The sequence below is a fragment of the Trypanosoma cruzi genome, genomic scaffold, assembly GCF_000209065.1.
Source record: "Trypanosoma cruzi strain CL Brener 1047053514575 genomic scaffold, whole genome shotgun sequence".
NCBI classification, from domain to species: Eukaryota; Euglenozoa; class Kinetoplastea; order Trypanosomatida; family Trypanosomatidae; genus Trypanosoma; species Trypanosoma cruzi.
This window is the reverse complement of record NW_001849337.1, coordinates 6,966-28,721: the sequence shown is the minus strand read 5'-3', so window position 1 is coordinate 28,721 and position 21,756 is coordinate 6,966. Positions and strand designations below refer to the sequence as shown.

The window sequence follows — 21,756 nt, the reverse complement described above, 5'->3', positions numbered from 1 at the left end:
TACGCAGACACGGGGAAGAAGGGTCCACATCAATTACACAGTTCGATTAGCTCGCAGCCGTCCGGATGGTGGTCGCGGCGCTGCCGCACGGTACGTGTGGCCTGTGGCTGCTGTGGACTGAGAGGATGATGAGAGGGAAGAGAGATGCGGTGCGGTCCTCATCCATCTCGGTTGGTGGTTACACCAGTCACGCCATCCCCTCAGATCGCCTGCTGCAAAGACCGTCACCGTCAGCAGCGGTCGGTGCCTTCCTTCTCCACCGATGCCGTCGCGCGCCTCCTCTCACACCAACACAACGGGGGAGCAGCAGCCACACGCAACTGCCAGCACAGAGCGCAAGAAGAGCAACCAACTACACTGCAATACATATATCGTGTAAGTGTCTCGTGTGTTTGCCTACGACCACTAAAAAAAAAAGTAAAGCATCTGAGGGGACACACAACCACAGAAGAGTGTCAAACAAAAACAACAAACAGGATGACTGCTGAAACGCAACACTGCACGGCTGCCCACGCTGTGGAAAGCCGCGGGAGACATGCTGGAAAGTAAAAAAAAAAAAGGTAAATCCGTCTTCCATTACACATTCACTCAAAAACAAAAAAAACTGCACGTTGGTGCGTGGCCTCCAGATCGGTGTGTGTGTCTCGCCTGCAGATAAGAAATAAACAAATACGTTACGCTCCTTCCATTCGTTTAAACACCCGGTGCCCACACATTATTTATATTCCACTGGGACACTCGGCGCAGTTCCGTGCCCCCATTCCATCGTCTCTGTTTTATTAGCCGGCGCCGTCGGCGTGGCACACAATGCCGGGAGCGTCTCTGGTCAATCAAAAAAAAAAAAAAAACACTCAGTAGATCCCGTAATTTTCGGAGGACCACAACACAGGGTGGAAAGAAGAAAACAAACAACAACCCCGCGGTGCTGGTGCTGGGGAGAGCATGCTTCCACATGGAGGAAAAGCCCTGCGCAGCAAAAAAGAATCTAAAGTAAAATAAAATGGTCAAAACAAAGTGTTCACAAAAAGTGGCAATTACTTTGAAAGAGTGCGTGGAAAGACGCATATGTTCCCGCTGGAAGCAGGAAGTCCTCACTGCGATTCCTCAGTAAAGGGCCACAAAGCCGCACAACCACAGCAACAGCAGCACCCGAGACACGCCCCCACGCATGGAGCCGTCACCTTTTCCCTTTTTTGCCGCCATCGTTTCCTCTTTTATCGTCGCTCTTCTTGACCGTTTTTATTTCACCGACACTCAGTGGGCGGTTGTAAAGAAAGACGTTCGTCACCGTCACGCTGCTGTTGATGTCCCCCTCGCCTCCCCAATTTAGAGGAATGAGACTTCAGCTCCCGCGCCCCAACTTTTGGTATCGTCTCCGGGCTCCCCACAATCACACCATCCACGTACACGGAGCCCTTGTTGCCGCCCTGAAGCGTCAGCGCCACCTGGTATTCTCTCCCAGGCTCCCACGTGCTGTCCTGTGCTGTCTTTGTGCCGTCAAACACCGTCTCCCACGCTTTATTCATGCTGTACGGCAGCCCAATGATCTTCGCGCCGTGACCGTCCCCCAGACCCGCACCCAGAAAAAAATTACTCTTCTTTGGAACCTCGTGGACGGTCACCGTCGCCACAAGAGTGAAATCGCAATTTACAAACTTGTACAGCCCATTGCTCTCCCGGCCGTTCACGAGCCATGTTGTCCCGGACCCAAACCCCGTGAATTTGAACCCGTCATGGACCTTCACCGCATTCATGACCTTTGCATTCACGCAACGGTAATCGTCGATCCACGTGACATCGCCGGACGACGTATCGGGCAGGAATCCAACCAGACCTGCCGTGGGTGTGGAAGACTCGGAAAAGGAGGCATCCAGCTGCGCCCAAGTGCTGAGAACGGAGTTGATCGTCTTCAGCTCCTCCGTCATGCGGGCAAGTGAAATGACACTGCCTTTTTCATTGGCCCTCTCCTGTAAAAGGTGCAACGCACCATCCGAGTGCAGCAGGGCGCTGGCGAGCATCGAATTCGCAGCACTGTCGACAAAAATCGGCCCAACATGGAACGTGCGGTTGTTGTCCGTCACCCAAAGGTAGAGCGCCTTGTCCCTTTTCTCCCCCAAGGCGTACCCTCTCTGAATGCACAGCATGACCTTCTTTTTCTCAATGGTCGCGGTAATGAGGGCATCCACACGCAAACTTTCGTCCAAACGGAATCCTGATGGTGCGTTGACCCAAATGCCCGGGAGTGTTCTGACAGCCTTCGTCCACGTTTTCCCCATGTCACGCGACTCGAACACACTCTGGGCATCCACACAATGAAAAATCATGAGAATTTGTCCACTCTCCCATTCGGTGACGCGGGGATCAAGGCATCCCACAGAAAAAATGCTCTCTGGGAACACCCAGTTGTTGCCGTTGTCCGTCGAGTAAATACTCATGGAGAAAGGTTAATTTTTCCCCTTCGCCGCCACCAGGGGAAACACAAGCGTGTCATTCTGCATCAAAATGCCTGGGCCACCAGCAGTCAAAAGTTCCCTCAGGTGATCTTGAGTGTGTTTGGGGATCTGTTGTGGAAGCGACTTGGGTTTAGCCCAGCTGATCAGTGTACTCTGCACGCCGTCCGTGGACTGCGTGGCCACACCTTCAACCAGTTGAATATCCCAGCCATCTTGCACCCACATAACATCATGGTAATATCCTAAAGCATCGCTTCCCACAAGTAGAAACACCTTACTGTCCCTCGCAACTGCTGTGGGCCGGTGCAAAACGCGCAAACAATTATTGCCATGCCTACTGCAAAGCACGGTGCGTGCCCTTCACTCCTTCTTGGTGATCTCAGCGACAATGGACGGCCACGTCTCCGCAGCCTTGATGTACCCGGCCACAATGTCGGGAGACCGAACCCCAAACAAGTTATGTTCATGGGCGTTATACTCGGACAAGCCTTCAGCAAAGGCAACCATTACTCCGCCAGCACGGACGAGAGAGGGTGAGACAAATGCTTTCTTCACTTCAAATAAACCAGTCCCATCTCCTGACACCACCGGCGTATTCTTCGGCACAAAAACGTCGATCTCCTGCGCCAGTTGCAGAACCCCGGACTTACTCTCCGCAGCGGCCGCAGCTCCACAGGTGCCGCAGCACATTGTCACGATGACGAGGAGCAGCACAGCAGAAGTAAACACATGCCGGGACATGTTGGGCCTCTGCTGCTCACTCTCTCTTCCTTCCCTCCTCCTCCCGCTCGATCCGGTCACGCGGCGACGGTTGTGTGTGCGGAGTGCCTTGACAGCAGCAACACGTGAGAGCATACAAATATTTGCTTGTGTGGGCGGTGTGTGTGCTGTTGGTCCTTTCAGAGCCTTCGAATTTCACAGTAGCGATTCGCGCTTGTTTTCCTTCCTAGTGTGTCTGTGTTCAAGAAGTGGAAAAGAGCACAGCGACAACAGCGGCAATACACCAGACACGTCAGTGGGGAGCAGAGCAGAGCACCCACGCAGAGAGCGAGTCATAAGACAATCCGGAAGGGACAGCACGGAGGACCATCGCCCACAGAAAAGAGCAGCAACACGGCAAGTCACGGCGGGCCGTCGGTGTGTGCGGGCCAGCCCTCACGCGGTGCAACACGCCACACCCAACAGGGAACGAAAGACAGACAGGCGGAGAGAGATGAATGGATGCCGTCAGGACGCACTCACAATCCACATGGCCCGTGAGCATGCGGCCACTCCACGCAGGAACACAGGAGAAAATGGTGAGAGGGGGAAAAGCAAGAAGCAGCACAAACACACAAAAGAAAAAAACACCAGTCTCAGGAAAAGCATCGCCAAAGGCCACACCCTGGCAGGCGACTCCACACCAGCCCTCACACACACACACAGGCACCATCGCAGTGCTGTCAGTCCGCGGGTGAGAGGATTCGGTCCTCCACACAACAAACGCACACACCGCCAGCAATCAACCACCAATGGAAGGGGAAGAGAAGAGACACACCGCCACCGCCTCCGGTTCAGTCCCACGGCCAACGGGATACGGCCACAGCCCCGCAGCCAACAGACAACGCACGAAGCAAGCAATCACCCAAAGAGCCACACGCGGAAACGGATCCTCATCCACCCATGCCGCGGCGCTTCACTCCATGCGGTCACACGGAGTGCACTGGTTCCTCAATAGAACTTATCCTTCGTCCATCCCCTAAAGATGCCTCTGTTATTGATGGGCCTTAGAACACAATAAAAGAAAATGGACAATGCAGTAACGCCGTGACACCGCCAGCCACAACGATTCTCTCATACCGGGGCAATTCTCCAATTACGCCTCGTATACGCACACAATCAACATACCATATAAAAATCACCCAATGTTTTTCACCAGAAACCAAACAACCCCACTCCCTCCCTAATTTCTTCTGTCACCGTTGTGTTCGATAGTGTTGGACATTTTTGGGCATTCGTCTTCGGTGCTGCCGCATGGGGCTGGTGCACCCGCACCGTATGCACACAAAAAAGTATCCAAAAATATATAACTCCCACAATATTTCTTTACCACAAATCAAAAACTACCCCTTTCATCCCCTAATTCTTTCTCCTATTTCGTTTTTCCTCACCTCCGGAGAGCTTCTTCTCTTCAAAAGTCTCCGGATGATACTGCTGCTATGTACTGGCGCACCTCTTCCTCCCAGAACGCCGCAATCTCACGGTTTTCAGCGCGGCTCACACTATCGGAATCGACGACATCACATCTCCGCCAGTCATTCATCGGCGTGCTGTCTGCGTGCTGCACATAAATAATCTCCCACGACATGTCTCGGGATAACTCCTCCCAACCATTAAAATATGCCGCCAGGCACTCAGTGAACTGCCTCACAGTGCTGGAGGTGGTGCGGTGCTCACCCGCCGTAGTCATCCGCAGCCCCACCAGCGTCATTGGATTTGAGTCCACAAAGAAAAAGCCGTCCACCAGCGGAAAGTGTTGGACCTTCGGTTCATACAGCACCCAGTGGTCCATAGCAACCGGATTGGAAAGACGTTCCGGTGGCGGTAGAACCTCTTTTCTGGTGAAGCTCTTATCTGAGTGCTCTTTCAGCGCACAGCTGTGTGGCTCACGTCGTCCTGGTGGCCTCAGTTCTCTGATTTTAAGTCTTATCGCACGCAGGAAATCCTCATTCAAAAATGCGGATACGGCATACTTTTCAATAAGATATGGTGGGACATAATCCCAGAACCTCAAAACGAAAAAAATAAAATCGGACTGCTTCATTTCATTCTCCAACCTGGACAAAGTTTCACGTTCAAGGTGGGGAGATACCAGCAAATTCAGAGGCGATTCAATGTTGTTTCCTCGTCGTACTCGGACAACCTTCACAAGCTTTCGAGACAAGTCACTGCCATTGGACGAGTAACAACAGCCAATACCCAAATTACGCTCTAATTCCGAAGCGGTCGACCCATCCACGGCTTGCTGACACGCTTTAATGCGGTCATCATATGCCTGTTTATCAAAGATGAAGCGGAGAATTGGTCCCACGTTATTCATGCGACCCCTCACCTCCTTCCAGTATTCCGCTTGCTCCTGCAGGGGTCGATTGCGCTTCATCCAAATGCACATTGCCCTCACATCGTTTTCTTCGGGACAATTCGTTACGATTGCAGTAGCGTCCATTTTTTTTGTCCACCGTTCATATTCGTTTTTGTCTGGTGGTGTCACCACAATCATGCCCCATCCCTTGCAAGGCAAACCAGCAGACGGTTGACGACATGCCAATGTCGCATCGTAGATACAATACCCTTTAACCCCACGGAAAAAAAAAATGTTTACAACATCCTCAATCCTGGGGTTATCCCTGTATGTTGATACCGTTTTGGTGGTCTTGTCAAACAGGAATGATTGACTCCCAATAACGTACGCAACCATTGGGAGCTGCTCCGCATCGTAGTGCAGCAGCTGGTAGAGGAAGTACGAGCCGGCATTCACCGACTTCCCGATCCCGGGCGTCCCAATCAACAGACGCTGCTTGGGCGTAAAGTAGGTCTCACGGTGAGGACTGAACCATTCGGTTAGATCATTCCTGACGATCCGCCACGCTCGCTCCACCTCACAGTTCACATGGCAGTCATGAGTGGAGTCCTCCTCCTTCCACGAGTACGGCCATCCCCTGTCCGAAGTGAGCACCATCAGCCTAAGACGTAGTGCACCGGGTTCCTCCACACCGTCATCCTTTTCGAGGGTGTCGTCAACTTTCTTGTACTTCCATGACTGCGGTGGCTCCCCCTCCCTCACATACATTCCGTTGTCGTCAGGAACCTCCACGACATGGTGCCACCTCGCATTGTACACAGACTCGTAGCATCCCTCCAGTTTCATCGGCGCACTCATCGTCATTGAGCTCATCAATTCAATGAAGGCTGCATCCAAGAAATGTTTAGTGAGGTTATGAACATTTGCTTTTACCTCCTCGGCAGCTAATGACCAATTCAGTAGATTGTCCACGTCATTCTCGTAAAGCTTGTTTACATCCTCTTCCATATCCATTTCATCCCTCACAGCCCTCTCCATCCTCTTGTAACGATCGGATGCCTTTATTTCGAGCAGTAAAAACGCACAGCAAATATACCTCGTAGAATCCTTTACAAACTCCTTCAGCAAGACATTCCGATTGGCGCGCAAAATGCCTCTGCCGTCCAACTCCATCACAAGAAAATCATTCAATTGTATGTCCATGACGCGAACTCTTCCTCTAAATAGCACATCTTCGATCGTGGTGGTAACGGTCAATTCTAATTTTTGCCGTCGGCTTGCCCTTTCTTCCGCCTTACGCCTTTCTTCTGTCAGCACCTGAGAAAGAGCTGCGTTTAGTTTTCTCCTTGCAACAGGAGTGACCGTATCCTTTCCTTCATAGTCCCTCCATTGCTCGAGAGAGTACACACCCTCGTGAAGAAGCTTATAAATAGCCCCCAATAGTATTTTCCTCTCATCCAGCTCTCTTTTCAGCTCTCTTTCCAGCTCTCTGTATGACGGCAATGCCGTTATTGTGCGTAATAACCCTTTGTTTTGGATAAACATCGTGGGTCTCAACAAAAACGCCTCCATAGCGACGTTCTCATTGGGGTCCACGACCCACTCCTCGCCCAAGTTGCTCCGAAGGAAATCATTCAATTTCATGTTGTTCCTGTTAGTGCTTCCCTCCAGCAGAATGTCCTCTACGCTGCTGCTCATGGTCCACTTTGGTTGCTGCGACTCCGCTCTTATGTGTGTCGCAGCGGGTTGATCTCTCTCACCCTCAAAGTCCTGCCTCGCTCTCCTCTGACGATCTCCCTGCGGCACGGCAGACGCTTGAGTCTCCACATTGCCACCTTGCACTCTATTTTGCTTTGGAGGCATTGTTTCTCCTTGTTTTCTTGGTTGGATTGAGTTAAAGCTGAATACTGACCGACAAACGAGAAAGGAATAAAAAAGAAAATAGTCACAGAAATGACTGGCAGCCACAACAAGAGTGCCATACGCGCGGTGTGACGGCACTGTACTCGATACAAGAGGACCACCGCAACGACGGCGCGCGGGTGCCATTCACCCAGCACAGTGTTGGTGAGAAACAACAACAATAACAACGTGGTGGGCGCGGAGGGTTCGTCCACGCATTCCGCTCGCCACGGTCCCGCACCCGTGTGGCACCGCCGTCATCCCTCACACACTCTGCGAGAGGACAGGGACACATCGCCACTGACACAAACACACAAAAGTGGGAGGAGAATTCGGTGCAGCAGCGGCCACATGCAGGGACCACAAATCATACACACCACAACAGCGATGCATCACGGTAATCCCACACACAACAGAAAAGAGTGCAATTTGCATGCTTTATGGAAAATGACTGCGGTGTGCACGGCAAAAGAGTGCCGTGACGCTGCCCTTCATACTGCACTCGCCATTCACGTATCAATTGGAAGCACGCAGCCACCACTCCTCCGTTTCGCTCCCCGTGCTGCTCGTGCCGCTCCACTGGAGGAAGTTGTCACCGCACATCCCCCTCACCGTGCATTGTGGAATACAAATCTACCACACCGCATGGGTGCGGTGCCACCCCGCCAATAAATCCCAGGAAATACCCCGCTGCCTCGTGTGGCACAGACCGCAGTATTATTATGCCTGCGAAAGGCTTTTTTTCCAAACAAGAACGCGACCCCACCACACGCCCGTAAGAACGTTTGGTCCGTCGCACGCAAAGGAGTGGAGCGGGAGAACAGCAGGAAAGACAACACCGGCAGCCATGAGCAGCCCGCACACGCCAACACACCGCTGCCCCGCATATCACCAAAAATAAAAATACCAAAGAAACATGTCACATCCCAACTACAAATCGCAGGTGCGGTTGCAGCTGACACTCCCACCTCCTGGGCGTGTGCAGCCCCTCGCTGCTCGGCGCTCCAAGTGGGGTCACCAAAAGCACCAATTCGGAAACATTCGACCACCGCCACAGCAGTCACGCTCCCCATTTCACACAAAGGCGAAGGCTTGCAGTGGCGCAGCGGACGGCGGCACGCACAGTTGCAGAGTAATGGACTGCCGCGGGAATTACGCAACGGCGATGCGCCCCTCCTTTGGGAAGCCCAACAAAAAACATGTGTCGCGCAGTCCCCGTGAGCAACACACATTGAACCATATTCAGCTCCACTACTGTGGCCATCCGCACTCAAAGCATGAGTGCGACAACGCAGGCCAGAAAGCACGGAATAACAGCACGCATCCCTCCAATAAAGGTCAGGCGGCGTCCGTGCTGCCTTCAACAATAATTCCACCCCACATCACCCCTCTGCATATCCGCAGCAAAAAGGCCCACACGGTGTACACTACATTAGAGGTTCCTAACGAGCAAACCGGATCACCGGAGCGCTGCCCTCTTCTCAATGTTGAGTAGAGGCTCTCTGATCATTGTCGCCGCCAGCCCGCGGTCTTATGGAGGAGCATTACGTTCTCGGCATATCTCTCCCTTTACTTCACTTTCCCGACGCCGCAAATGAAGTGACGTCCCACAAGCAATTTCGACCGTTCTGAAAAACGTGACGTATCAGACGCGATGAAACTGTGTGTGTGTGTATTATTACGGGCAAGCGATGCGATGCTCTCGCGCATCCTTTTATTCCAATCCTGCGCAACACTCCATTTGGCGGTGCTGAAAAAGCTGGAAACCAAACACGCACAAATCGCACAATGAATGCCTCTGGAGAAAAAAAACAAATGACGTCAACACAGACACAGTAACAAAACAAACAAAAGAAAAACAACCTCTGCGCGTCCTCCCGCAAGAAGGTGAAGACACACACGCTTGTCCCCTTATTTTCACTCCAACTCCTCAAAAGTTGATAGGTCTATAGTAGGAGGAAACACGCCACTCTTCCCTCGCTCCCTGTCACGAGGCATGGACGCTGCGAGAGGCTGCCAAGATGAGCCACACGTGTGTGAAGGGCCCCAATGCTCGGGGCAGGTCGACAGCCACCCACACTCACCCCCACTCACAAAAGGGCAAAGGCAAGGACATGGAGAAGAGAAGCCCGCCGCACAGTGCATTCAAGAAGGCACACGTAGAAGCACCGCCATCCACATCGTACCGCAAAACAGCAATGCGAACAGCACACCCACGGCCGCTACAAGAGGAACGAGGCGCATCCAAGTCCACCACAGTCCTTTACTTACCCCTGCCCCGAAGGAATAGCGTTACGCCTCACAGCAGGTCGTGGCGGTGGCGTCCCACACTCACAGTGAGGCACGGCGCACACCATCCGCTCCCTTCCGAGTGCACTCATCAGGGCGCCCAGTCACCCTCGTACCATCGCAATGGGGAACACAAACAATCGTCGTCGCGGACTATCGATGCCTCTAGCAGAAAAGAAAAAGTGATGAGGGTGTGTCAACTGCACAGCTAGCAGTGGGACACCCAATGGGACACAAAGACACATAGTGGCATTCAACACAGCAAATAATAAAACAAGCCGCAGCAAATTGCCAAATACAGAAAACCAAGAAAAAAGGCGTAGGTTCAGCAGAAATAAATAATTAATTAATTATAATAAAGAAAAAAAAGGAAATCGCCTCAGTGGACTTTCATTTTATGTATCCCTCAGTGCAGCAGGGATTGTGCATCTCCATATGTTTCTTACAGAGGAGAAAAAAAGATCGCAGTGTTCCACGTGTCCACACGAAATCCCTCACATTTCATGAGGCACTCGGCCTCTTCCTCCACCCCTCGTTTTGTACAGTCCGCGGGACGCACAGCAATGAGGCCGGCACCGCGTGCGGTGCAACAAAAGCAAATAAAACAGGGGGAAACACGTCACTCATGAGAGTGTGCAGCTAGCGGCAAACGAAAAATAAATTTAAAAAATAATAAAAAGGCAGGGGTTCTGATCCCTCCAACAAAGCACCAGCAGCACATTATATCCGGAGGTGAAAACAAAAGGGATTTTAAAAAATCCTAAACGGAGTGCATTGAGTCTTCCTGAGGAGCTGCACACTCTTTTCCACGGAGAGCCGCGGCTCCACTCCCACCGTCTCACACAGCCGAGAGCTGCAATGCCCACAGCCCCAGTAAGAGGAGCAACAAGATCCGAGGCACACACACACACGCACCGTGCCGTAGCCACTAGAGCCCTTCTCCAACAAAGTGTTGTTCGTGAGCTGAGAGGCGTTTCCATCCTTGGAGCCACTGCCAGTTCCCGCTGGATCATCCGGCCCTTCAAGCATTTTCCCAGAAAGAGACTCTGGAAGAGCAAGGTTGCTGGCACCAACTTTTTCGGCTTCTTCCCTGGTCAATATGCGGTTGCACAAGAAGGCACTCGTCACTGTCACATACTTGTTTTGGCTCCCGGTGTCGCTTGCACTGCTTCCATACCCTCCAATGTAAAAGTGTGAATTCGCGCGTGGCCCCTTTCCCGATGATGTCGTTTCAGCATCCCACACACACACATTCACCATTGATCTATACGAAGGCCTTGTTGCCGGTCCTGCAGCGTGAGCTCCACTCGTTATTGTTTGTTCAACTCCCAAAAGCCGGTGTGTTTGTTTGCGTTGAACATCCCCAACTCCTTTCATGGCTGTGCGACAGTCCAGAGTGCGCAGTGCAACCTGCTTCCTTCACGCCAATCAAAGGGATACTCTTGACGCCTGCGTGTGTCTCGCGAATAGCCACCGTCGCCACAAGAGCGAAGTCGTAATTCACAAAGCCACAGTGATTATTATCCTCCCAACGGTTCACGGGGCAATGTTGCCCCGTGAATTGAGGCCCATTTGTGACATTCTTGCCATTCGTCACCGTTGCAATCACGCAACGGCACTCGTCGTTACACGTGTTGGCAGTGCCTGCGTTGGGCAGATATCCAACCAGACCCACCGTACTTACGGGCGACGCGGAGAAGGAAGCGTCCACGTCCGCCCAATTGCGGAGGATGGAAGTGATCATCTGCAGCTCCTCCGTCAGGGAAGGCAGGAAACAGGCTGCTTTTCTCTTCATTGTGCCTCGCTCCCACAAGGTGCAACGCACCATCCGAGTACAGCAGGGCGTTGGCAATCGGCTTATTCACAGCAGCGTCCATAGAAGCCGGTCCAACACAAAACACGCGGTTGCTGTCAGTCACCCAAACGTAGAGCGCACATGGGCCTCACTCTCCCACCACGGGGAGCTCACTTTCCGAGCCTACAGCATGACGCTCTTTCCTCCAACGGTCGCAGTGACAATGGCTCCCACACGCAAGCTCATGTCCCAACGACCCGATTGTGAATTGGCCCAAACGCCCGCAATTGCCCCGGGTAATTCCACCCACATTGTCCCCTTGTCACGTGACTCGTGCACTCTGCAGTACCGGCTCCCATAGCAATGAGTAATCACGAGAAGTTGTCCCTGTTCCCACTCGGCAATGAGAAGGTCAATGCAGTCCGCAGGAAAAATGCCCCTTGAAAGCACTCAGCTGCTGCCGCCGTCCGTCGAACAGATGATCATGGAGAAATCGTCTTTTTCGTCATTATACGCAATCACGGAGACACAAGCGTGCCATTCACCAAAACACCTGAGCCGCCAAAAAACTTCAATCCATTCGCGCCGCGTTCGTGAGTCTCGGGAATGATCTGTGATCACAGCAATTTGGGTTCACACCAGTGGATCAGCTCGCTCCGTCTGCCGTCATTGGGCTGCGTGAATTCACCCACAACCAGTTAAACATCACGGTCTCTCAACGCCCAATTGGACCCACCATTCGTACCAAACTTTTGCTAGCTTCCCGCACGAAGAAACGCCCTATTGCCGCTCTCAATTGTCGTGGGATTGAACGCGGAGCCTACACCACCCTTTATATTCGCTGTGCTCAACACGATGTGTGTATTCCAGCCATTATTAAACTCACCAAAAAAGACAACAAATTCCACGCAAAAAAGATGGAACCCGCCACAATATCCGCATGAGAAAGCCCACTCGGTGCCCCATCGCTATCATTAAATATCGTGCAACCCCCATCAAAGGCAACCGTCACTCCACCGACACCCACAAGAGCGAGCGATCCAAACAAATCCCTCCTTCCACTTGCACCAGTCCCACCCTTCGGTTCCAAACGCGTTCGTCCCGGAACGAAAATAAAAGCCACCCACGGCAGCCGCGCAATCACTTAATTCTCCCCCGTCGATGCGGCCGCAGCTCCACAGGTGGCGCAGCACATCGTCACGAGGAGGAGTAGCGGCACCGCAAAAGTAAACAAACGCCGCGACATGTTGGGCCTCTGCCGCTCACTCTCCTTTCCTTCCCTCCTCCTTCCGCTGGATCCGGTCACGCGGCGACGGTTGTGTGTGCGGGGTGCCTTCACTGCAGCAACACGTGAGAACATAGAAATATGTGTGTGTGGGCGGTGTGTGTGCTGTTGTTGGTCCTTTCAGAGCCCTCGAATTTCACAGTGGCGATTCGCGTTTAGTCGTAACTTCCTTCGTGGAGGGGAGCAACAGAGAACGGCGGCAGAAAGGCAACACAACAGCAGTACACACCGCCACCACTCAAAGCGAACCACAACATCAACATCCCCAGAGTCATTACTCCAGCACCCCTCAAAAGCATAAATAAATATAAAGTATTTAAAAAGCGAGCAGCCTTCCAGTTGGGGACCACAGGCCACGGTCCTGCAAAAAAGAAAAATGAGAGGGGGCCACGTGTGCAGTGAGGGGCACGAGCGTTGCACTGCACACAAAGCCAATTAGTGAAAATAAAGCCACAATGCGAGTGGCACTGCAACGACACGGCGGCGTGACACCCTGTGGGGAGCATCGATGCAGAACAGCACAGCGCCTGCAGGAAGAGTTGCTTCTCCCGCTGAGCAGAGAGGAAAAACGGCCTCAGCAGCCCAATGATGAGAGGTCACCTGCACCTCCTCGCGGCACCTGCAAGCTCGGCAGAAAAAAAGATGCAGGTGACGCTCTGCTGCACGCATGACGGCCGTTGCACCCGTCGTAATGGCAACCGCATCCTGTCGCACCACACGCCGCAGTGGATGTGCACAGTCTCCGTCTCCCTCCCTCCTTTCCCTCTCCCTGAGAACTCATCGGTGGCCGTGGCACACTCACCGGCATGTCAGAAATCACTTGTTTTTCTTCTTCCCCCGCACTTCGCACAGCAGCACCGCCAAACGCATGCCACTCCTTCTTTCGCGGATTCCCCTCAGACACGCCTCCCGCCACATTCATCAGCCCACAGGCACGCAGTCCGAAAACGTCACGCAGTCGCCCCGCATGATGGAGCCGCGCACACCCACACGGCACAAAGCCAATCGGCGCAAGCAGTGTCTGGACACACAAAACAGGTTGCCCCAGCAAACGACAGCCCCCTCCAAGCAGTGAGGCAGGACTCGTCAGCGACAATCAAACAATCAGCCCTTCGTCTCCTACTGCCGCCATGCACGAGGTTCTGCCTGCCCCATGCATCATCCGTGACGCCCGGACCCTCAATGAGCAAAAAGTTATGCGCCCCTCGACTCAACAAGAAGCCCATTGACAATTCCCAACCAGTCGTCTTCATGGGCTGTGCATGAGGAGCACCACGGCAAGAATGCACAGAAGCTTATATGCAAACCTCTCAACTCATTCCACGTCAATAAGCAGTGTGGCATCATGCCTGGGCTTCACAAGAATGTCGGCTGGCGCTTCCCCGAGAGGCCTCCCATACACACCGCACGTGATCACAGTAAAGAAAAAGCAACGACTCCAATCTGGCTGTCACCCTGCGGCAAACATCAAAGCACAATCCAACAAAATGCCGCAAATCATCACATATTTCACACAGACCATCGACAGCTTACGCGGCAAATGCACAGCACGGAAGAAGGTTCATGCTCACAAACACGCAACGCACAGACACAGTAAGAGAGTTGGGAAAAGCAGCACCCAAAGCCGTTCTTTGTGGATGCAAATGACAATAACACCAAACAACGCGAAGCACCAGTCGGGCACCACATATGGGCCACAGACACCATCCACCCACCCATTCGCTCTTCCTCCTCCCAATGGCGTGGCCCTCCTGCACCTCCACAAACACGCCTGTCCCTCAGTTATGTGTGCCTCTGACGCAGGTACTCAAGGTGCGTTTCGGTAATCCAAAATTCAACACCTCAGAATGGCAGTGGAAATGCTCGCAGAGACCACACGGCTCCTCAACGCACCCTCCAAGCCCTCCTCACGACTCTGCAATGCGATGAAGAGGAATACAGGCGGCTCTCGTGTCACAGAAGACGGCCAATGGGAGCGGTTTTCACAGCGCAGAAAATGCCAAGATGTGAAACAGAAGAGAAGGGAGGAGGTTCGCAGAGGACGTCACCTGCCATGCCTGACGTGCGCCTTCTCCTTTGTGCAACGGGGATCCAACGACACTGTTGTTGCGGTGCCTGCCCGTACGTGCACCTCACTCCCGCGCCAATGAACGCCTCAAGGAACATCCTGCAGAGGGCAAGCAGCTGGCCGTGCAGACAATCCCGAGTCTCGTCAACGTTCCAGCAGCCGCTTCTTTGGCGAGGCGTCGCTCTTTTTCTTCCTTGTCTCCTGTGTGCCATCCTCGTATGAAATGAAAATGCCTTCCACAACAGGTGTCATCAAGCACCTCCAAATAAATTAGGAAGGATTCACGGCCTCGAGAAAAAGCATCCAAAGTGGCAGTCAACGTGAACTCAGCAACGCATGTCATCTTCTGCAGCCGCGTGCATTGCAACTCCCCTCAGCCGCCCAGTGTTTCTTCCTTCCTTGTAGACCCAAACCGCATAGTACACTTTGATTTGCTCGGATCCTCCACAGGCTCGCATAACCGTGTCCACCACGCCCGTGCAGCTCGTGACAGCATTACTTCCCTGTCCACTTCTGCGGCACCGAATAGCGTGAAATAGGGATCCAAAACACCACATCCGCGAGGCAAAAACACATGCATCGCTCCAACGAGTGCCACTGTGAGAAATCACACGACAGCACACCATCTCTCGCCCTCCCATCAGCGATTTGCCATCAACAACAACAACGGCATTGAGAAGCAGCCTCGAGACAATCCCTGAGAGCCGTCCCCAACTCGGCGAGCAACCGACTCCGGGAACCCCGCACTCCAGTGCCGTTCCGGAAAGAACTCCTGCCACCGCCAACCGTGTCCCCCTGTCGCATTGACACACGGAGCCCGCTTCAGAGAAACAACAACACGCTCCATTCAAAAAATGGCTATGAGAGTGCATGGCAACAGGCGCAGGGCGCACACTCTCAGTTTCCGGTGCCGACAAAGTAAAAGAGCATCACTGCCGACTTGCTGCAGCACGCACAGTTGTGCTTCTTTTGTCCTCCCTCGTGTTTTTTCAATTACATGGCCCGCGCTGCGGCAACGCGTGCCCCCAGACCTCTTGGTGTTTAAAATGTGCCCCAGCACAAAGCAGCTGGTCTGCACGCTGGTCGATGCCGTCAGCCCTGCGCCAACAAAAACAACAACCCAGTGAGGGAAACATTGCTGGCTCCTGGCCTCCCCCGACAATACGGAGCAATTGGCCCTGGCGCCGCGATAAGGCATTCAAGCATGAAATCGCAAGGGGAAGCAACGATGACGCAGGCACAAGGAAGCCATTCCATCTTCAATTGAATACGGCGCCCCACTCCAGGCAGTCACACGGAGTGCACTGTTTCCACAAAAGAACTTGGTCGTCGTCCATCCCTTAAAGATGCTTCGTTTAATGATGGGCCTTAGAACAAAAAAAAAAATAAGAGGAAATAAACAACTTAGTAATACTTCATCACCGCTGGTCATAATCATTCTCTCATAACAGAGCAATTTCCCCACTATGCCTCGTATGCACACACAGAAATCCACATGTATGAAACAACCCGCAATGTTTTTCTACCGGAGCTCGAGCTACCCCCGCAATTCCTTAATTTGTTTTCCTATTTATTCCTTTAATTACTCCTCAATTCTAATGCCTTCTTGGGGCGTCTTCGGATGATATTGACACTTGGTACTGGCGCACCTTTTCCTTCCAGAATGCCGCAATCTTTTTTTCATCGTCGCTCACATTATTGGCATCGACGACATCACATCTCTGCCAGTCATTCATCGGCGTGCTGTCTTCGTGCTGCACATAAATCATCTCCCACGACATGTCTCGGGATAACTCCTCCCAACCATTAAAATATGCCGCCAGGCACTCAGTGAACTGCCTCACAGTGCTGGTTGTGGTGTGATGCCCACCCGCCGTAGTCATCCGCAGCCCAACCAGCGTCATTGGATTTGACTTCACAAAGAAAAAGCCGTCCACCAGCGGAAAGTTTTCCACCTCCGTTACGTACAGCACCCCGCACTCCACATCAATCCTCTCAGAAAAGCGTTCCAGTGGCGGTAAGACATGGTGCCTGGTGGAGCCCTCCTGTGAGTACACCGCCAGCGCACAGCGGTGGGACTGACGTTGTGGTGATGGCCTCAGCTCCCTCAGCCTGCGTTCTATTTTGCTCACAAAAGATCCATTCAAAAATGCAAACACGGTGCACCTTCCAAAGTTTTCTGATATGAGATAATCCGTCAGCCCCGATATGAGTAAATTAAAATCAAGCTGTTGCATTAACTTCGCCGACTTGAATAATATTTTATTTCCGAGGTGAGCAGACACCGGTAAATTGAAAAGAAATTCAGAACCGGAATTTACACCTCGTACTCGGACAACCCTCGCAAGCCAGTAGAACACCTTCATACGATCCCAGGATTCACCACGTCCCAAGTCAGTGTATTGCAAGATTACAGAAGAGGTCGCCACATCGACGGTCTTGTGACACCGTTGAACCCAATTATCATACTTTCGCTCGTCAAAGATATAACGTGGAATAGGTCCCACTTCATCCATTTGGCCCTTCACCACATGCCAGTACTCCGCTTGCTCCCGCACGGGCTGATGGCGCCTCATCCAAACGCACATCGCCTTCACATCGCTTTCACCAGGGCAATTCATAACTATTGTTGTGGCACCGCTCCGCTTCACCCATTGTTTGTAGTTCCTCTCGAGTGGGGGTGACACCAAAACCATGCCCCATCCCCTGGGAGGCAAATCACTAGACGGTTCATCATCCGGCTCTGTCACATCGTAAATAATATACCCCTTCATCCCACGGTCAGACAGACTCCCCACAACAGACGCATTACTGGAGTCGCCCATGTACTTCGACACCGTCCTGCTGGTCTTGTCAAACAGGAATGTTCGATCCGCAATAAAGTAAACAACCATTTGGAGTTTCCTGACATCATAGTGCAGCAGCTGGTAGAGGAGGTAAGAGCCGGCAGCCATCGACTTCCCGATCCCGGGCGTCCCAACCAACAGACGCGGATCAGGCCCAAAGCCAGCCTCACCGTGACTGCTGAACCACTCGGTTAGATCGCCCTTGACGATCTGCCACACTCGCTCCACCTCACAGTTCACGTAGCAGTCACGAGTGGATTCCACCCCCTTCCGATTCCACGAGCATGGCCATCCCTTGTCCGAAGTGAGCACCGTCAGACTGAGGCGTGCTGCACCGGATTGCTGCGCACCGTCATCCTTTTCGAGAGTTCGGCCAACTGCCTTGTACGTCCATTGCTGTGGTGGTTTCCCCTCCCTCACTTCCAGTCCCGTCCCCTCGCCGTCAGGAGCTTCCACCAAATGGCTCCACCTCGCATTGTACACAGACTCGTAGAACCCCTCCAGTTTATTCGATGCACTCATCCTCATTGAGTTCCTCACTTCTTCAAGGAATGCACCCAAAAACTGTTTAGTGATGTCATGAACACATGCTTTTACCTCCGCAGCAGCTTCTAGCCAGCCGATTAGGGTATTTACACCATTCTCCTCAAGCTTGCGTACATCTTCATCAAAAACCATTTTATTCCTTAGATCATTCCTGACGCGCTTGTAACGAAATGATGCGTGTATCTCGTTCAATACTCCCTCATCGCGGATATACCTCGTGGGATCCTTTAAAAACTCCTTCATCAAAACACTCCTATTCGTGTCCACAACGCCCTCTCCGTCCAATTCCATCGTAAGAAAATCATTCAGCTTCATGTTGGTGCTGCGAGCCGTTGCCTCCAGCAGCACATCTTCCACACGACGGTCAAGAGTCCACTGTGGTTGCCGCGCTTCCTCCATTCTTCTGCGAGTCGCATCGAGTTGATCTGTGCCACCCTGAAGCACCGGCCTCGCCCTCCTCCAACCATTTCCTTGCGGCACAGTGGGCGCGGGACCCTCCCCATTGCCACCATGCACTGTCTCGGGCCTCCCAGACATTGTTTCTCCTTGCTTTCTTAGTTTGATTGAGCTAAAGCTGAACACTAACCAACAAACAAAAAGAAGAATAAAAACCTATAGGCACAGACACGACAGGCAGTAAGGCAAATAAGGGAGCTATCCACACGGTGTTTGATGCACACCACATGCACGAGGACCACCGCAACGACGGCAAGTGGGTGCCATCCATCAAGCACAGTGTTGGTGGGTGCCAACAATAACAACAACGTGGTGGGCGCGGAAGGTTCGCTCACGCATTCCGCTCGCTACGGTCTCACATCCGTGTGGCGCCGCCGTCACCGCACACACTCCACAATAATACATGCGCGCATATCGTCTCTGACACACACAAACACACAAAAGTGGGAAGGGGATTCGGTAAAGCAGCGGCCACACGCAGGGATCACAGATCATTACACGCCACAGCAGCGATGCATCACGGCAGCCTCTCACGCAGAACAAATAAAAATTGCATGTCTTATGGAATATTCCCGCAATTCGCACAGCACAAAAGAACCATAACGCTCCCTTTCTCATTGCATTCGTCATTCATATTCCCAATGCGTGCCCTTCAGATATCACCCCTCCACGGTGAAAACGGCTGCCTCATTTTGTTGTGGTGCCGTCGCGCAGCAACCCGCCTGGGTAAGAACAAAAGGAAACTCAGGCGTCCTTCCACCTGAAAGGAAGAGGAAATCAGCCGCAGTGTCCTCCATGACGCAAACACTCCGCGGCCAGTGCCCGGTGTCGTGTGCGGACTCCGCGAGGAGGGTTGTGGGCACGCCACTGTGCCACACGGAGCGCCCCCTCGGAACGTAACAGCAGACGTGTTCCCTTCCGGTCGCACTCGTGGCGGTGGCGGCATCCGCTGCCTCGCTGCGTGCTGCTGGCGTGGACTACGATGCTGCAGTGTGATATTGGATGCCCGACAGAAGCGGCGCTGCGTTGGGTGGGCAGTGCCCTCCGCGGCGAGACGCCCAGCGCGACTCTTGACCGCTGCACTCACGCAATTCCCTCCACTCCTCTCCCTCCATCCGGCAATCGCACAGCTGCCGGCACATTGGCCCCGAAGCAACACACACGTGAAAACTTGGCAGCGTATCTCTCGAGAAAACAAAGTGACAGCCACACGCTGCGGCCATCGAGCCGACAAGTCCGGCGCAAACGCACCCACACCCACAGCAGCAGACATGCAAAAAAAAAGATCTTCCGCTCCGTGCCACGTCCTAGTGCGTGATGGTGCGGTGCCTCAAAACAATACCGCCAAACGCCGTGCAGCATTCCCGCAGGGGATGAGAGCCGCGGCGCACTCTCACTGCCTCCCCCTTCCTTCTCCTCATGTCCACGGAGTGACGCAGCTGCCAGCAGCGAGCGCAGGAAGGGCATCCAACTGCACCTCAACATGTACGCCGTGCGTTTGTGTGTGTGCCTGCAGTCACGCAAAGAAAGAAAAAAAGAGAAGAAAAAAAGAGAGCCACGCACGTGAAGGGGCACACACAAACACGCAGCAAAGATGCAGGACTGAAAAAAAGGGAGGATGAAAGCCGCTGAGGCTCGAGATGGCACGGCAGCCCAACCAGCGGCAACCCACAATATTTTTCCTAAAATAAAAATAAGTTAGAAATCTTCTAAAACCCCTTTAAAAACGCTTGCACACCCATTAAAGAACTAAAAAAAAAAAAAAAAAAAAGAATCCCATCGTGACGCGGCAAAAAAAAAGACTGCTTGTACATTATTCATGCAAAAGTAAAAACACATTTGCTTCGACCGTTCAGCCCTATTTTGTCTACACAACACCCAAATTTCATTGGGGCGCTCAGTGCGCCTTCTTTTTTCTTTTTTTTTCCACCCCGCCATCGTCGTTGAGCTCAATACCGAGTGCACTTATCATCGGCAGGCGGAAACATTAAATACAATCCGCCATTATCATAAAATTACACCATATAGAAGAAGACAAATATACGTATATATAATGAAAGAGAAGAACAAAAAAATATATATAACCAGCGGTGCAGTCCCCGGAGGGGGAGCACGCCCTTACATAACAACTTTCATGGGGGGAAAAGGGTATTCAAAACAAAAATAAAAATACATAAAATAAACGGTGCATCCACAAAATAGTTGGCAATTACTTCGGAGGGTGCGTGGAGAGGCACAGATGCTCACGCCGGTGGCAGGAAGTCCTCACCGCAATTTCTCAGTAAAGGGCCGCAATGCCCCACATCCCCAGCAGCATCACCAGCAGCAGCGCCCGCGACACGCCCCCATGCATGGAGCCGTCACTTTTCTTGACCATTTTTAGTTCATCAACACTCAGTGGGCGGTTGTACAAGAAGACGTTCTTCACCGTCACGCTGCTGCTCTTTTTATCTTTCTCGTCTTCGCCGCCCACAAAGTAGAAGTCCGCAATTTCAGCCTCCCGCACCTCAGGTGTCGGTAACGTCGCCAAGTTCCCCACAATCACACCATCCACGTACACGGAACCCTTGTTGCCGTCCTGCAGCATCAGCGCCACCTGGTATTCTTTCCCCGGCTCCCACGTGCTGCCTGATTTCGTTGTCTCGCCGTTGAACACTGTCTCCCACGTACCGTCCGTGCCGTACGACAGCCCAATGAAGAGCGTGCTGATGGGTTCGGCCAGCACCGCGCCCAGCAAAGTGGTGCTGATCTTCGGAACTTTGTGGACGGTCACCGTCGCCACAAGAGCAAAATTGTAATTTACAAAAGTGTGCGGCCCATTGCTCTCCCGATTGTTCACAGGCCATATCCCACCGGACCCAAACCCCGTGAATTTGAACCCGTCATGGACCTTCACCGCATTCATGACCTTTGCATTCACGGAACGGTAATCGTCGATCCACGTGTCACCGCTAGCCGCATTGGACAGGAGTCCAACCAGACCCGCCGTGGGTGTGGAAGAAGCGGAGAAGGAGGCGTCCAGCTGCGCCTCAAGTGCTGAGGGTGGACTTGATCG

At 52.7% G+C, this 21,756-nt stretch overlaps 3 protein-coding genes and 2 pseudogenes across 3 annotated transcripts, besides 13 other annotated features; all 5 read right to left on the bottom strand.

Annotated features, from left to right (window-relative positions):
• Positions 1-1,901: part of a sequence feature (areas not merged during assembly with more than two copies in the genome that could not be assigned to a particular haplotype) that runs on past the window's edge.
• Tc00.1047053503957.60 lies at positions 1,215-3,308 on the bottom strand (annotated as a pseudogene).
• Positions 1,902-2,796: a sequence feature (heterozygous, non-Esmeraldo-like haplotype).
• Positions 2,797-6,864: a sequence feature (areas not merged during assembly with more than two copies in the genome that could not be assigned to a particular haplotype).
• On the bottom strand, positions 4,624-7,563 carry Tc00.1047053503957.30 (retrotransposon hot spot (RHS) protein, putative; the record flags this gene model as incomplete). The annotated part of the gene is made up of 1 exon (XM_809878.1): positions 4,624-7,563. The coding sequence occupies one exon, from the start codon at positions 7,561-7,563 to the stop codon at positions 4,624-4,626; it is 2,940 nt and encodes a 979-aa protein (XP_814971.1).
• Positions 6,865-7,845: a sequence feature (heterozygous, Esmeraldo-like haplotype).
• Positions 7,846-15,764: a sequence feature (areas not merged during assembly with more than two copies in the genome that could not be assigned to a particular haplotype).
• Positions 10,038-10,074: a sequence feature (AT_rich).
• Positions 10,358-10,384: a sequence feature (AT_rich).
• Positions 10,800-12,860, bottom strand: Tc00.1047053503957.25 (annotated as a pseudogene).
• Positions 15,765-16,203: a sequence feature (heterozygous, Esmeraldo-like haplotype).
• Positions 16,204-16,756: a sequence feature (areas merged during assembly that could not be assigned to a particular haplotype. This can correspond to areas where the two haplotypes were merged or to regions with more than two copies in the genome that were merged during assembly.).
• Tc00.1047053503957.20 (retrotransposon hot spot (RHS) protein, putative) lies at positions 16,449-18,782 on the bottom strand (the record flags this gene model as incomplete). The annotated part of the gene is made up of 1 exon (XM_809877.1): positions 16,449-18,782. The coding sequence occupies one exon, from the start codon at positions 18,780-18,782 to the stop codon at positions 16,449-16,451; it is 2,334 nt and encodes a 777-aa protein (XP_814970.1).
• Positions 16,757-16,951: a sequence feature (heterozygous, non-Esmeraldo-like haplotype).
• Positions 16,952-21,756: a sequence feature (areas not merged during assembly with more than two copies in the genome that could not be assigned to a particular haplotype).
• Positions 20,224-20,256: a microsatellite.
• Positions 20,453-20,475: a microsatellite.
• Positions 20,980-21,756, bottom strand: Tc00.1047053503957.10 (trans-sialidase, putative; the record flags this gene model as incomplete). Its single annotated transcript, XM_809876.1, has 1 exon — positions 20,980-21,756. A coding segment is annotated over one exon (777 nt), but the record flags the coding sequence as incomplete, so codon positions are not given.